The sequence below is a fragment of the Oncorhynchus mykiss genome, chromosome 29, assembly GCF_057628025.1.
Source record: "Oncorhynchus mykiss isolate SJ-2025 chromosome 29, ASM5762802v1, whole genome shotgun sequence".
Classification (NCBI taxonomy): domain Eukaryota; kingdom Metazoa; phylum Chordata; class Actinopteri; order Salmoniformes; family Salmonidae; genus Oncorhynchus; species Oncorhynchus mykiss.
In genome coordinates this window covers 47,691,556-47,707,892 of record NC_143050.1, presented here as the reverse complement: position 1 = coordinate 47,707,892, position 16,337 = coordinate 47,691,556, and the positions used below count along the sequence as shown (strand labels likewise).

Sequence of the window (16,337 nt, the reverse complement as noted above, 5' to 3'; positions counted from 1 at the left end):
TCGATATAGGACTCATTTTACTGTGGATAAAGATACTTTTGTACCTGTTTCCTCCAGAAGGTCCTTTGCTGTTGTTCTGGTATTGATTTGCACTTTTCGCACCAAAGTATGTTCATCTCTAGGAGACAGAACGCGTCTCCTTCCTGAGTGGTGTGACGGCTGCGTGGTCCAATGGTGTTTATACTTGCATACTATTGTTTGTACAGATGAACGTGGTACCTTCAGGCGTTTGGAAATTGCTCCCAAGGATGAACCACACTTGTGGAGGTCTCCAATTGTTTTTCTGACGTCTTGGCTGATTTCGTTTGATTTTCCCATGATGTCAAGCAAAGAGGCACTGCGTTTGAAGGTAGGCCTTGAAATACATCCACAGGCACACCTCCAATTGACTCAAATTATGTCAAGTAGCCTATCAGAAGCTTCTAAAGCCATGACATCATTTTCTGGAATTTTCCAAGCTGTTTTAAGGCACAGTCAACTTAGTGTAAGTAAACTTCTGACCCACTGGAATTGTGATACAGTGAATTATAAGTGAAATAATCTGTCTGTAAACAATTGTTGGAAAAATTACTAGAGGTGAAAGAAATGCAAACCTATTTAGGCGAGGTGCTGGCTTGCGGAGTGGAACACTTGAAAAATAAAGGAGAGCCGCATACCCTAGGAATTCAGATGCAAAAAAAAATGCATGTCCAACGTTTCAACAGACAAGCTGTCTTCATCAGGGTATAATGACAAACAATGTGGGGTGACTCGTTTATAACGTGTCAAAAGACACAGACAGGTGTCTGTAATCATGGCCGGGTGTGGCCTGATATCATTGGTTAATTCTCATATATTAAAATAGCATACAAAAAACATGAATGGATAGCATACGATCATAGATTCAATTTGGCTACATAAGCCTACAAACATTTACAACAGCAAAATCACAACAATCACAAGAATGGCTTCAAAGTCTACGTTGAGACCGGAGGGAGCAAGGGTCTTTAAATTAAAGACCCGGGCAGCCTCTCGTTTTAACAATAAATGATCGAGGTCACCCTCTCTCCTAGGGAGATGCTTCGATGCTTCCGAAAAGTGGGTCGAAACTGGGTAAATCGAGTTTTAGCACCTAATGGTGCTACGATGCTCCGAAATTCGTACTTTTAATTCGCACTTTGTTTTACCCACATAATTTTTACCACAAGGACAAGTTATAAGATAAATAACTGCCTTAGTGGAGCACGTGATAACAGCTTTGATTGGAATCTGTTTCCCTGTTTTGGGGTGTTTGAAGGATCTACATGTATAAGTGCCATTGCATTGAGCACAGACATTGCACTTGTAGTTTCTATCCAGTAGGGGCGCAAAAAGACGTTGTGGAGTGGTAAATCAGAGTTTACCAATTGATCTCTGAGATTTCTGCCTCGCGAGAATACGACCGAGGGAAGGTCCGAAAATACATTACCGATACTATCATCGGATCTTAGAATGTGCCAATGTTTATGAACAATTCCCTTAATTTATTCAGAGCACTTTGAATAGCGGGTAGTTAGAATGCAAGAATGTTTTTTTTGCGAGACTTACCTTGAAAAAGGTCATGTCTTGTTTTTTTCCATTTTTTTCAATGCCAGTATTTATCTGACCATTTTTGCAACCCCTCTCCTTTAATTTTCTTTGTGTCTCAGCCATATTTCTGTCAAAATCGGATTGTTTTTTGCAAATTCTTTTGATTCAACAGAATTGGCTGTAGGGCAAACTATTTTTCAACTATCAGCCCTCAACAAACTGTTATGATCAGTAGGTTTCCTGTAAAGGTCAGTGTATCAGCATATCGATTGCGCAAGCAGGGCTGAAAAAACCTTGGATCATTGTTATTCTAACTTCCGCGACGCATATAAGGCCCTGCCCCGCCCTCCTTTCGGAAAAGCTGACCACGACTCCATTTTGCTGATCCCTGCCTACAGACAGAAACTAAAACAAGAAGCTCCCACGCTGAGGTCTGTCCAACGCTGGTCCGACCAAGCTGATTCCACACTCTAAGACTGCTTCCATCACGTGGACTGGGATATGTTTCGTATTGCGTCAGATAACAACATTGACGAATACGCTGATTCGGTGTGCGAGTTCATTAGAACGTGCGTTGAAGATGTCGTTCCCATAGCAACGATTAAAACATTCCCAAAACAGAAACTGTGGATTGATGGCAGCATTCGCGTGAAACTGAAAGCGCGAACCACTGCTCTTAATCAGGGCAAGGTGACTGGTAACATGACCGAATACAAACAGTGCAGCTATTCCCTCCGCAAGGCTATCAAACAAGCTAAGCGTCAGTATAGAGACAAAGTAGAATCTCAATTCAACGGCTCAGACACGAGGTATGTGGCAGGGTCTACAGTCAATCACGGACTACAAGAAGAAAACCAGCCCAGTCACGGACCACGATGTCTTGCTCCCAGGCAGACTAAATAACTTTTTTGCCCGCTTTGAGGACAATACAGTGCCACTGACACAGCCTGCAACGAAAACATGCGGACTCTCCTTCACTGCAGCCGAGGTGAGTAAAACATTTAAACGTGTTAACTGCATCCCCAGTACTGGACTTCCTGACGGGCCGCCCCCAGGTGGGGAGGGTAGGCAACAACATCTCCACCCCGCTGATCCTCAACACTGGGGCCCCACAAGGGTGCGTTCTGAGCCCTCTCCTGTACTCCCTGTTCACCCACGACTGCATGGCCACGCACGCCTCCAACTCAATCATCAAGTTTGCGGACGACACAACAGTGGTAGGCTTGATTACCAACAACGACGAGACGGCCTACAGGGAGGAGGTGAGGGCCCTCGGAGTGTGGTGTCAGGAAAATAACCTCACACTCAACGTCAACAAAACTAAGGAGATGATTGTGGACTTCAGGAAACAGCAGAGGAAACACCCCCCTATCCACATCGATGGAACAGTAGTGGAGAGGGTAGAAAGTTTTAAGTTCCTCGGCATACACATCACAGACAAACCGAATTGGTCCACTCACACAGACAGCATCGTGAAGAAGGCGCAGCAGCGCCTCTTCAACCTCAGGAGGCTGAAGAAATTCAGTTTGTCACCAAAAGCACTCACAAACTTCTACAGATGCACAATCGAGAGCATCCTGGCGGGCTGTATCACCGCCTGGTACGGCAACTGCTCCGCCCACAACCGTAAGGCTCTCCAGAGGGTAGTGAGGTCTGCACAACGCATCACCGGGGACAAACTACCTGCCCTCCAGGACACCTACACCACCCGATGTTACAGGAAGGCCATAAAGATCATCAAGGACAACAACCACCCGAGCCACTGCCTGGTCACCCCGCTATCATCCAGAAGGCGAGGTCAGTACAGGTGCATCAAAGCTGGGACCGAGAGACTGAAAAACAGCTTCTATCTCAAGGCCATCAGACTGTTAAACTGCCACCACTAACATTGAGTGGCTGCTGCCAACACACTGACTCAACTCCAGCCACTTTAATAATGGGAATTGATGGGAAATGATGTAAAATATATCACTAGCCACTTTAAACAATGCTACCTAATATAATGTTTACATACCCTACATTATTCATCTCATATGTATACGTATATACTGTACTCTATATCATCTACTGCATCCTTATGTAATACATGTATCACTAGCCACTTTAACTATGCCACTTTGTTTACATACTCATCTCATATGTATATACTGTACTCGATACCATCTACTGTATCTTGCCTATGCTGCTCTGTACCATCACTCATCCATGTATCTTTATGTACATATTCTTTATCCCCTTACACTGTGTATAAGACAGTAGTTTTGGAATTGTTAGTTAGATTACTTGTTGGTTATTACTGCATTGTCAGAACTAGAAGCACAAGCATTTCGCTACACTCGCATTAACATCTGCTAACCATGTGTATGTGACAAATAAAATTTGATTTGATTTGTATAGAACACAAGATCAGAAGATCAAGAAAACTGATTTGACGTGTATCAGATTGCATAGTAAATCTCAGATGATCAGAACAGGAGTTAAGAAAAGCATGGAACGCCTGGAGCTGTTTTGCATCACCCCTCCATAGAACAAAAATATCATCAACATACCGTTTCCAAATAATGATGTTAGGCAAGAAAACATTTTTGAGGTTTGAAAATGGACTGTTTCGCCATGTAACCCACATACAAATTAGCATCGTTACGGGCCATGAGGGATCCCATAGCAGTACCCTTCGTCTGAATAAAGAAATAATTTAGAAACACGAAATAGTTATGTGTGAGTACTATTTCAGCCAATGTTACAATGCATGCACTGGAAGGTAGTTCATTAGGGTCACGTTGCAGAAGAAAATGTTCCATAGCTTCAATACCGCCCTCGTGTGGAATATTTGTCTATAACGACTCAACATCAAAAGTAACTAACAAAGTTAGTTGGTGTCCCTTTTGGTAGGCCGTCATTGTAAATAAGAATTTGTTCTTAACTGATTTGCCTAGTTAAATAAAGGTTCATTCTTGCGAATTGAAGTTAAATTATGAAACACAAAGAGAAGAAAGATACATTTTTGTATGTGTTTTTCTTGGTACATTTTTGGGGGAAGCCTGACTTCACTAGGCAACTAGGAATACACACCACTGTTTATCTACTTCGTTCGTCCTTCACTAACCTGGCAGAACAGTCATTGCGTCCTGTGAATCCAAAATCATAAAGCTGGCTTTTACTTTGAAAAAAAGTGAGCTTGACCCGGAAAACCATCTCTAAGTAGCCGGAAGAACGTTTGCAACATAAGGCATGCATCCATAGAGAATGATAGAGGCCTCTAGTGGCCAAAATAACATTATAGTATAGGCAGCGCAATTGAGGGCTTCCACCATTTTAATGTAGTCAACTTGGTGGGACTTCCGACTTCATTGGCTGATCCGTCCTGGTGACCCTATTGGAGTCATGTCCAACCGGGTCATGAGGGCTAAGGCAAACGCGAAAAAGAAAATGGACCACTTCAAAACGGAGATTGCCTCAATGGCGCGGTCTATTCTGTCACAGACACGAGTTCTCTATGTATCTCTATGGTTCCAGCCATTACCTCAGTGGGTGCATCCATCAAGCTAGATTGGATTTAGCTAGCTAACGGTAGTAAATGTATTCATCTACGTTTAGGTAAAACGTGACTGTATTGGTGCGTGTAACATTACCTATCCGTTAACTTCGGAAAGAAGCAGAGTCCCTCATTCCAGCTAGCTAGCCAGCCAGAAAAGCTAACGTAACGTTTATTTTCTAAGCTGATAAACTAATGACCTTCTGGCATCTCGCAAAAGGAATATTCTGATAGTTAAGTAGCGTTGTTTTGTTTGTAGAACGCAAAGACTACCAGGTGTTCCTGTCCGCCTGGCTAGCTAGCACAATACCGCCCACAGATACGGGTTCTACGGGAAATGGTACGTCGTTCTACCGTTTCTACAGCTACACGTTCGTGTACGATGCACCTTACTGCTGAAACGCTAGCTAGCTTAGCAACGTTAACCCTGAGCTATAACTTTAAATGAAAGGGGCAAAGCTAGCTAGTCAGAACAGTAGATGTTCTACTCAGTACAACAGGCAGTGTTGTCTACGCTAGTTAGCTAAGGACTCATGTTGACTTAAACGTGTGAAGTATGTAACGTTAGCTAGCTAGGCCCAAGTAAACGATTGAGTTAGACATTTGCTGGTAGAGTTAATGAAGTGTTGTAAACAGTCAAAGGTGATCTTTGAGAATGTATTTTAACTACGCTTTAAAGGTAAACTCAGCGAAATGACGTTGCCAAGAGCAGCACTGCAGTTATTGACATTAGCGATATACAACACATTATCTACCCATGTGCACGGATTCGCTTCTCGCTGTTAGTTTGGTAGCCACGGGACCAAAACAACCGAGAAGTTTAGTCTCGCGCTTCAACACTCTTAGCTGTTGCAGAAATGTACCAACTAAGTTGTTTGTTTACTTTCTGCATCTACGCTATGTCGCTGAGTCTACCTTTAAATACATAATAATGGTATGTAACGTTAACTAATCATCGTCATTGAACCCTGTAACCGCAGGTCGACGTTCTCATGTGTCCATGGAGAAGGCGGCCTTTGAGGGGTGGCTGGAGTCGGTCTCCGCCTCTTTCCTCACACTGAGCGACCAGCAGCGCAACCAGTCCCTGGACCAACTCATCTCGCTGAGCGGTGCAGTCCAGCTGCGGCACCTGTCCAACGGACTGGAGGCGCTGCTCAAGCGGGACTTCCTGCTACTGCTGCCCCTGGAGCTCACCTTCTATTTGCTGCACTGGCTCGACCCGCAGACCCTGCTCACCTGCTGCCTGGTGTGCAAGGGGTGGAATAAGGTCAGGCTTTCTCTGTCATGGTGGTTGGATCTCTGGTGGTGTATAAGCAGTACGACAAAGGTCTGTGGCGCATTCAGCAGGACACAACATTTTGGAACGTTCAGGTAGAAAAACATGTTATGTAGGACACACATGAACAAGGAATGGCTCTATTCATGTCATTTCTATCTGCAATGTTTGGAAACTGAATGTGGCCCAGGCTTCATGTTATACCCTTTTCACACCATTGTGCTGACCTGAACCATATTGTGCTGGCTTGGTTCTTTTTTCTTTCACCTTTCGAGTGTGGTTCTGTCAACTATTGGTGGATGCATAACCAGGCCAGCACAGTACAACTCAGTATGTTTGAAGGGGTATTTGTTAGTAGCTGGTGTGCATGCAATTGAATAAGGCCAGGGTTTCCCACATGTGACACTAGCTAGGTTTCCATCCAATTGGTGACCAGATTTTTATGGGAATATCTTAGAATCAGCATAAAGAAAATGTGCATTCTCCCACCAGTGGTGTGTTTCCACCAAACATACCTGTTGTGGATGACAAGAGGACACAGAATTTTCTTTTTGCAGAAGTTTTCAAGTTCTCCTTTTCAACTGTACTGATAGTTTGGTCACAAACTGTTGTGAAAATGGCAAATGTGCCTACTCTGGTCTTGACACGTGTGCTCTAGCCAACAGCTGGCAGCTACAGTGCAGGTAGACTAGTCTACATGATGTTATAATGGTTGAGAATATTTTTATTTGTCAAGCGTCGATCATCATGCCACCAGAATAAGACCCTCTATTTATTGGAAAGGCACATCAAGATCACCGTGCACTTCACCACCCTGTGAAGTTGAACTTATTTCATCTGTAGCCTAATAAACTGTATTGTTTGAGTGGTAGTACCACACATCCATATCATCATGGATCATCATATCATAAGTTGACTTTGATATCAATATTTGAGCATAAAGGCGTTTCTGTCACCATTTCTTGCATAATTAATTTTACGGGCACAAAGATGTGTATATATATTTATAAAATTGAACTGAAACTTCCTGTTTCCATCACCGCTGTTATTATTTTTTTGTATGCTATGACTTTACTCGCATAACTGGATGGAAATGTGGTTACTGATAATATTTTGGATTGAGAAATGTACTAGTGGTGCAAGTAAGGACCGATTTTAATGTGTGTTATTGAGGTTAACTTTGAACCTTTCCTCCTAAGATTTGCCTCAGTTAGTAAGATTTGACGTTTCTTTGGGTTGCTTTGTCCTCGGTTCCGGTTGAACTATATAATCCTTTTGATAACTCCCGTAGGTGATAAGTGCGTGCACAGAGGTGTGGCAGGGTGTGTGCCGGGACCTGGGCTGGCGCATCGATGACTCCATCCAGGACGCGTCCCACTGGAAGGGTATCTACCTCAAGGCCAAGCTGCGCATGATGCAGTTGAAGGACCAGGAGGCCTTTGAGACCTCGTCGCTCATCGGGCACAGTGCGCGCGTCTACGCCCTCTACTACAAGGACGGCCTTCTCTGCACAGGTGGGTTATATGCGTATGGTCATTCTGGGGTGTGGTGGAGTGGTCTTCAGTGTTCTCCTACCATCCATTTGGCCAGGTGGCCTTTTTACTCTTTTGCCTGTTAGGTTGAATTTAAGGTTTAGGTGTTAGCATCTGTGAACAATGCTTCAATTGGCACTTTTGTGCAAAATGTAGTATCTGTAACAATCGCTAGTTTGCTGGAGGTCTTTTGTAGTCTTAAAATGTTGTCGTTACATTCAGACATGTAATTGTTTAATTCCTCATTGTAAAACTCACATTATTTCGTAGGCTCTGATGACCTTTCTTTCAAATAAAATCTTAAAGTTGCAACCTCGAGCTCCGATGCAATAATTTAATTCACCAACGTTTCGACAGCCAAGCTGTCTTCATCAGGCTATCCTCGTTGTAAAATGTACAAATTATCTTGTAGGCTCTGATGACCTTTCTGCCAAACTGTGGGACGTCCGCACCGGGCAGTGCATCTACGGCATTCAGACGCACACCTGCGCCACAGTGAAGTTTGATGAGCAGAAGCTGGTGACTGGGTCCTTTGACAACACTATCGCCTGCTGGGAGTGGAGCACAGGTGCCAAGATCCAGCAGTTCCGTGGGCACACGGGTGCAGGTCAGTGTACCGCTGGGGTCCCTACCTTTCCCAGTTGCTGACTTAGGGGTGTTACGTCCATTGTTCATTTGGGTTTTAGGAAATAACTTGTGAGTTAGGCATTGTTTCCTAGAGACAGCTGGACTGTGCTGATCTGTGGGTCTTTGATTGACAGGCAGATATGAACTCTGATTTTATGCGTGGGAGCTACCACTCCAAGTAGCCTCCATAGAGACCTTATCAGTGTCTAAATAGCTCTATTTTACAACAACAACAAATTCTTAAGGCTACGAATGATGGTCACAAATGGCAGAGCCATGTGTGTTGGTGTACTAAAGCCATGTCTCTCTCCTTGCCTCTGGCAGTGTTCAGCGTGGACTACGAGGATGATCTGGACACGCTGGTGAGCGGCTCGGCCGACTTCTCTGTGAAGGTGTGGTCCCTGTCAGCAGGCGCCTGCCTCAACACCCTCACGGGACATACTGAGTGGGTCACCAAGGTAAACCTGCCTATCAACCTCCTGTACTTGGTTATGTTAAGGATTGTTGGAAAATTGAATCGGCATGTTTATGGGTATCCGTTGAGGACCTGGGGCAGAATTTCACAACATTTTTTGCTAATCTTGAGTAGATATCTGGGATGCAAGGTGATTTGTAGAACGGTGATTGTGCCCATTGTCTTGTGCAAATGCCTGTGAAATGGATGAAAGGAGAAGGTTTTGCAGTGTTGCAATCTATAGCAAAGCCCTATCTAGCACATTCACAGAAGTTTTTGTTTTGTTGCTGGTACATTTTGTTTACAAACTGCAAGCTACCCAGTGTTCAATAAGAATACTAGATGAAGGACCCAAACTCGTCTCACATATTAAGACTATCAAACCATTTCCCCTGCGTAGGTGATTCTTCAGAAGAGTGAAGTAGAATCCATGGTGCACTGTCCTGGCGACTACATTCTGTTGAGTGCTGACAAATATGAAATAAAGGTAATATGGTTTAATTAATTTGATCTTCTTTGCATCTGCTGCCATTCAACTTTCATGCAATAATTTAACCCTGTGCTTTTTGTCTTTTGTCACTGTAATACTTAAGATGGCTCCATACAGTGTCCCCCTCCGCACAGTTTGACCACAGTGCTGTTTTCTTTACAGAGATGCATATATTCACACGCATATAAACAAATGAATGTGCGTGTATCATTGGTTATTTCGCAGGTTTGGCCTATAGGCAGGGAAATCAACTGTAAGTGCTTGAAGACCTTGTCTGTGTCAGAGGACCGTAGTGTGTGTCTGCAGCCTCGCCTGCAGTTTGACGGCCGCTATGTCGTTTGTAGCTCGGACCTGGGGATCTACCAGTGGGACTTTGCCAGCTTCGATATCCTCAGGTAAACTGCCCAAGGCCTTGTTTCTATCAGGAAACAGAACCTTAACCCTCAAAACGACCAGGTTGTAAACAACTTGATTCCTTGCTAGACTTGCTGTGAATAAGCCACACAATCCTCAGAACTTTGGAGTATATGACTCACAATATCCATGGTAGTGAACAAAAGGAGTTGTGTGGGTGTTCATACATGGAATGTAACGGAGCCCTTCATACCTGCCAACAATCAGTTGCTGAATCTCCTTCTTTCCAGGGTCATCAAAACGCAGGACCCCGCCAACCTTTCCCTGCTCAGCTTCGGCGAGGTGTTCTCGCTCCTCTTCGACACCGACTTCTTGTATGTCATGGACCTGAGGACAGAAAGGATAACGGGTCGTTGGCCTCTGCCTGCCTACAGGAAGTCCAAACGAGGTTCCAGCTTCCTGCCGGGAGTCACCTCCTGGCTCAATGGGCTGGATGGGCGAAATGACTCTGGTCTCGTGTTCGCCACGAGCATGCCTGACCATAGCATTCACTTGGTTCTGTGGAAAGAAAACCGATAAAGAAAGCTATCAGCGAAACCTACGAGAGCTAGATTGTCAATTGCCATGTAAACAGGGTGCTCTGACTTTCGAAACCCAACATCAAGTTAGATAATGCATGGGCCAAAGTTGTTTTCCCTTTTCTTTTTTTTCTCGACACATGCTCTCACACGCATCATGTGACATGCTGTCACCAACCATAAGACGCACCGAAACGCTGCTATGAATACAAGGGGAAGAAAGGCCCAGTTCAGAGGGCCAAGGAAGCAGTTGGTGTTAGTTCCAACCCTGGCATGGGTCTTTGAAGGAAATACAAGGACCGGGACAGGACGGTGGCTGAATGAAGACCGAACTCTCGAAAAACTGCATGGTCTACAACCATTAGACTGTGACAATTTTACAAAAACATTGCAAAACAAGTCAGGCTCTACAGCTATAGACATTTCCCCTGTATTACCACGTATCAGAACTTTTAAACTTCGGACAAGGTTCTTCAAGCAGTTACGAGGCGGGAAGTTGCCTTAACACAATACTTCGTTACAAGAAAGTACATATATGACTTTGGCATAGTGTGTCCTACGTTTTTCCTAGACTGTCAACTACCATCCCCATGAGAGTTTTATGTTGAAATGTTCAAAGTGGTTTGGTGCATCAGATTTGTACCATATTCAATGTAAATCCATTGTTTGATAATGCTTTTCTTAAAAGTCAACTTGACATTAAGTTGTGCCTTTTCCTTTGATTTGAATATTCACCTAGGTGTGACAAATCAAACTAGAATTTCATTATTACCAGGCACATTGCAATGAGATAATGAATGTTGTAATTGTATATATATTTTTATTATCTTTCGTACTCTCCATACTATAACCAACCGCATACAATGTATTTCTAAACTTACTAGGCTTGTCACGATACCAACATTTTACAAACCATTTTTACATCAGGCCAAGTATCATGCCGCCACGTTGGAAAAATAATAAGTGGCCGAGTATCCTGTTCGCCCTGTCCCTCGGAAGCTTGTTTCCTAAACTTTCTCCAAAAACCTGTCACTTAAATTCACACTTCTACTCAATACAACACATTTAACTTCACACTGTTTAGTGTATTATAGAATGGCTGATTTGGTCATATTTGGCTGGAGGAATGTACATGCAAAATGATCTGCATGTCATTGTCAGTAAGGGGAAAACGCTGCTTGAAACCTTTACTCTTCAGTTAAGACACTTCCTCATGTCATGAGTAGCAGACCCTTTTCCTTTCTTCCTGTGCCAATCAAATGTGCCTACGTCTACTGTCAATTACCAGGTTGTTGGCTAGCTAGATAACATGATTGAACGTTGTTTGTAATCAAACTAATAATTAGCAACCCGGGATTAGTTTAAAACGGCCCGTGAAATGGTTTGTGAAATTATATTAAATGCGCGCGAATCCTGATAGAAAGGGAAAGAAGACATTCTGTTAATATGGGTAATATTTTTTGAATGTTTAGGCCAACTCAAGTCTAGACGTTTTTTGTTGTTGCTGTAAAGCATGCCTGTGGCGAAAGGGTGCTCCATTTCACCTCTGACATGCCGACCAGACCGTATGCCGCAAAATAAATGTAGAAATCCATGTTATTCAATGAATCTGCGTTCTCGCTCGCCACCGGCTACACGGAACCCAAACCGGCTGCGCGCGTGCGCTATCGTGCATAAATGTATTTTGTCCCCCCACACCAAACGTGATCACGACATGCAGGTTAAAATATCAAACGGGTCGAAAAGCATTAAACATGTATGGCTAGTTAGAACGGCCAACCAAATAGTTTCTAGTCATCTCTCCTCCTTCCAGGCTTTTTCCTCTTTGAACTTATATGGTGATTGCCACCTACACTTACCACACAACCGGCAAAACATTTAGTCTTTCAATCACCCATGTGGGTATAACCAATGAGGAGATGGCAAGGAATGACAAGTGGATATCATTGGACCTGCGCATACAAGAGACTAGTGGCTTAAATTCAACTGAATTTATTAACAAAATTGACCTTAAACAACAGGCGCCAGCAGGCTCTTTAGACCGGCAGGGCTGAACAAGTCAGTAGTATCGTGAAATGGTACAATGGTGTTCTAAAATGTTGGTATTATAAAGATCATCCGTTTTGGTACCTTTATTACCGTGGTACCGGTATACCGTGCAACACTAAATCCTGCCACGTGCAACACTAAATCCTGCTGCCATTTACCCTACAGGATTCACTTGAATATTTCTTGTGAATTGCGGTATTGAAGTATAGACCAGGTAAATGTTTTTTAAATTTTTTTACAGGATTTGAATTTGGGAAGTTTGCACAATGTGAATGAGAGTGAGCAATTGGTTATCAGCTTGGGAGTCAAAGCAAGACTTGACTCAGCTATGTTTTACAGTGACATTCGGTTCAGCAGTGTACTTAGACCAAGTCACTAATTTAACAGCAAATACCCATCCATGCAGTTTTTAAATGTCCATTTCAACACTTGCATATGTGATTTTCTCTAAAGATCTCAGAGGTGAATTTAGCCCAGAAATGTTTTAATACTCTGAAAGAGGCCTCAAACATATCAGGAGTCTTCCCAGTTAAGTGGAAAAGACCGGATAGATTTTACACCAAGGCTGTTTCTGAAAAGTTGAATAGCTGTTAAATGCATGCTTCTTCCATTCTTGTTTCATCAATTCCTTGTACTCTTTCTCAAAGCTCATTGGGGAGGTCTGAGGGTGGGACCTAGGATCTTCTCCAAAACACCTTGAAAGGTAAAGAGGTAGTTGAGGAAACAAGGATGGAGGCAGCAAGGATTTGAACGCTAGTAACATTTTTAGACAGTCTATGCTTCCCTTCTCCCAAGGATTCCTGATTCGCACTCTGAAGTTCTGTAATCTGTACAGACAAGTAGCTCTCCTGCCATTCTGTTGATGCCTTACTAAGCAGATGATGAATGGTACGGTAAACCTAGACATTTTTGCTGATACAATCTCATGTTTCATTAGTTCAAACAAAGCCTCTGAGGTCAGACCTCTACATGCATTTACTCACTAAACTGTATTGCACTGTAATAGCATCACACACCCAAACAATCTTTTTTTCACTTGCATACATCAATCAGCTTAATTCAGGTATGTTGGTTGTATATAACAATATTGCAGTCTTTCAAATAAATGGAAGTTGCTAACCTTAATGATAGTTTGTCTTTTTTTCCTCCCTATGTGTTAAATAGGGAAATTAGATATGTTTCCTTACCTTGAAAGCGTCTATGTACAAGGAGAAGCTGACATTTTTGGCCAACACAAATTGGAGAAAAAACATCTAAAAAATGCTTGCTATTTCCTCAGAGAACATGATGTATTGGCTCATTGGCTGAGCTGGCCAATCAGTGGTCTCCTGGCATGAATATTTTTAATGACCGGTTTACGCCTACACCATTCTGTTGGGGTACACACACACACACCATTCCAACACAGAAAAGCTGCTTTTTAACATGATTGAATTCAGCCCTTAGTTCTAAAACTCCATAAAACCGTCTCGTGTTTTGTTAGATCTGCTTTAAAAATTGACCTCTTACAGACATTTTGGAAGAACTGAAAGAATTGACAATTCCCGTGGAATTTAATAAGCACTCTGATAAGAGAAGGTTCTATAGAATGTCAGCTTTTGCTGACTTGAGGGTAAGACGTTAGAGTAAATATGGGTAGGTTTAACCAATTACTGCAGGGCAATTTGCATTAACGGAATTATGCAGAGACTCCGATTTTTCACTTTCAAATGTATGCCAAACAAAAACCGCAACTCGATTCACAATGACTACTTTGAACAATTTACACAGTAGGATATGTTCTTCCAAGAGTAGGTGATCCTAGCGAATCCCCTATTTGTAAAATATCTAAATGAGAACCATTTGATTTCAAAGTTAAATAAACCATAGAACTCTATGCACAAGGACGACCCTAGCTCACACAGGAAGTGGCGCTAGTGTCCTAATCCAGGCACTTGTCATCTCCTGTCTGGACTACTGAAACTCGCTGTTGGCTGGGCTCCCTGCTTGTGACATCAAACCCCTGCAACTTATCCAGAACGCTGCAGCCCACTGGCTTCCAGTCGAAGCTCGCATTCAGAAGAAGACCATGGTACTTGTCTGCAGAGCAGCAAGAGGAACTGCATCTACCTACCTTCAGGCAATGCTCAAACCCTACACCCCAACCAGAGTACTCCTTTCTGCCACCTCTGGTCTCTTGGCCCTCCTACCCCTACAGGAGGACAGTGCCCAGGCCAAGCTCTTTTGGTCCCAGACTTGGCGCTCCCGTTCCACTTGCTGTGTGGTAGCAGCAGAGAGAACAGACCAACTTGGGTGTCTGGAGTCATTGACCATTTTTAGGGCCTTCCTCTGACACTGTCTGGTATAGCCGTCCTGGGTGACAGGGACCTCGGCCCCAGTGATGTACTGGGCAGTACGCACTACCCTCTGTAGTGCCTTGCGGTCGGATGCCAAGCAGTGATGCAGCCAGTCAAGATGCTCTCAATGGTGCAGCTGTATAACATTTTGAGGATTTGAGAGGGAAGAGGCATTGTCATGTCCTCTTCACAACTGTGTTGGTGTATTTGGACATCGAGAAATTTGAATCTCTGGATCGTCTTCACTACAGACCTGTCGATGTGAATGGGGGCGTGCTCAGCCTCTGTTTCCTGTAGCCCGCGCTGCAAAGCTAACTTGGCTAGCTCACTTTGAGGCCAGTTAACCTTATTAGCATACCCCGATTGTAACACTGTAGCATTGCTAGCTCCCGTCTCTCGTTAGTTAAAACATCTCTCAGCTCTTTCGGTCGCGGAATACATTAACTCTCCCGACGTGGTTTCCTTCAGCCAGCACAGAGCTTGAAATGGCACACTTTCACATCAAGGTAGCTGCAAATTTTTTAGCACATTACTATGCTCAACTATCTAACATTAGCAGTGAGGCTTCTAACTAGCTAGCTTATGGTGGCTAGCTTGCTGGAAAGCAAGCTCTACACACTAGCACATACGGTTGCATAAGCATGGCTAGATAACTTGGACATTAGTTCCCTACCTGCTAAGATGGTAGCGTTGCTAGCTCCCTTCTTGTTTGTGTTGACTAGACTGACCAGTTTAGCCTCATGGCATTACGGTTGTGGGAGATTTTCAGCTCAAATTCAAATGCACCACACTGTTCCCATTTTTATTTTATTTAACCAGGAAAGTTTGGCTAGCACTGTGCTAGCTATAGCTTACCCATAGCCTCACAGGTTCAAGGCTGAACGCAGTACTGCAGGCATAGTCATAATAGCGGTCAAACAAGGAAATTGTTCCAATCGTTTTTCCATCATTCATTTTTTTCCATAGAAACACTTAAGGGCTGTGTTTCCTGTAGGCTTACCCTGGTGTGACGTTTTGATAACAGTATAAATCTTTCTAGGACAATCTGTCTTTCGCCCTTCACTGTGGCCTTTTTCCCTCTGACTTATTGTGCAAGCAATCAGTCAAGCCCGCTCTGAGAAATGCCGCTCAGGCTTTCCCGCCAGGGGGGGGGGGGGGATTAAGGCAGGTGTCAGTCTAGAGACCTTAGATTGATCACTTTCACTGGAATGATGGACAAACTAACAAACTATTGCCAATGGCCAGTCCAGTGTTGTGATTGGCTATTACGAGCCTTCTGTTTGCAACGCACTGCAGAGCCATCTGTTTAGTTAGCTAGCCGGTTTGATCAGTAAGTGCTGAACAACTTGGGAAACCCAGCAGTTTGATAACTAAGCAAATTGAGAAATACATTCTAATAGGTTTACTATACCTTCAGTTGAGTGGAATCTACTTGCTAAAGTTAGCTAACTTTTGTCTGTAAAAACAAAAAGCAGACGGTCATCTCTAGCAAACACCATAAAACAAGTCCATTAATTGCACGCAGGAGCCATTATTTAAGGGTATTAAGCCCAAGGAC

The 16,337-nt window shown here is 43.5% G+C and overlaps 1 protein-coding gene across 4 annotated transcripts; it reads left to right on the top strand.

Annotated features, from left to right (window-relative positions):
• Positions 1–2,698: 2,698 nt before the first annotated feature.
• On the top strand, positions 2,699–13,568 carry LOC110509542 (F-box/WD repeat-containing protein 2). Of its 4 annotated transcripts, none has more exons than XM_021590466.3 (8): positions 2,699–5,423; positions 6,064–6,350; positions 7,651–7,873; positions 8,304–8,498; positions 8,843–8,976; positions 9,373–9,459; positions 9,688–9,857; positions 10,107–13,568. In XM_021590466.3, the coding sequence occupies exons 2-8, from the start codon at positions 6,084–6,086 to the stop codon at positions 10,393–10,395; spliced, it is 1,365 nt and encodes a 454-aa protein (XP_021446141.1). In that variant the 5' UTR covers positions 2,699–5,423; positions 6,064–6,083; the 3' UTR covers positions 10,396–13,568. The 4 variants fall into 4 exon arrangements, with proteins under 4 accessions (XP_021446141.1, XP_090083472.1, XP_021446142.1 ...); XM_090227346.1 differs by having other exon boundaries at positions 6,064–6,410; XM_021590467.3 differs by having other exon boundaries at positions 4,785–5,118.
• Positions 13,569–16,337: the final 2,769 nt, after the last annotated feature.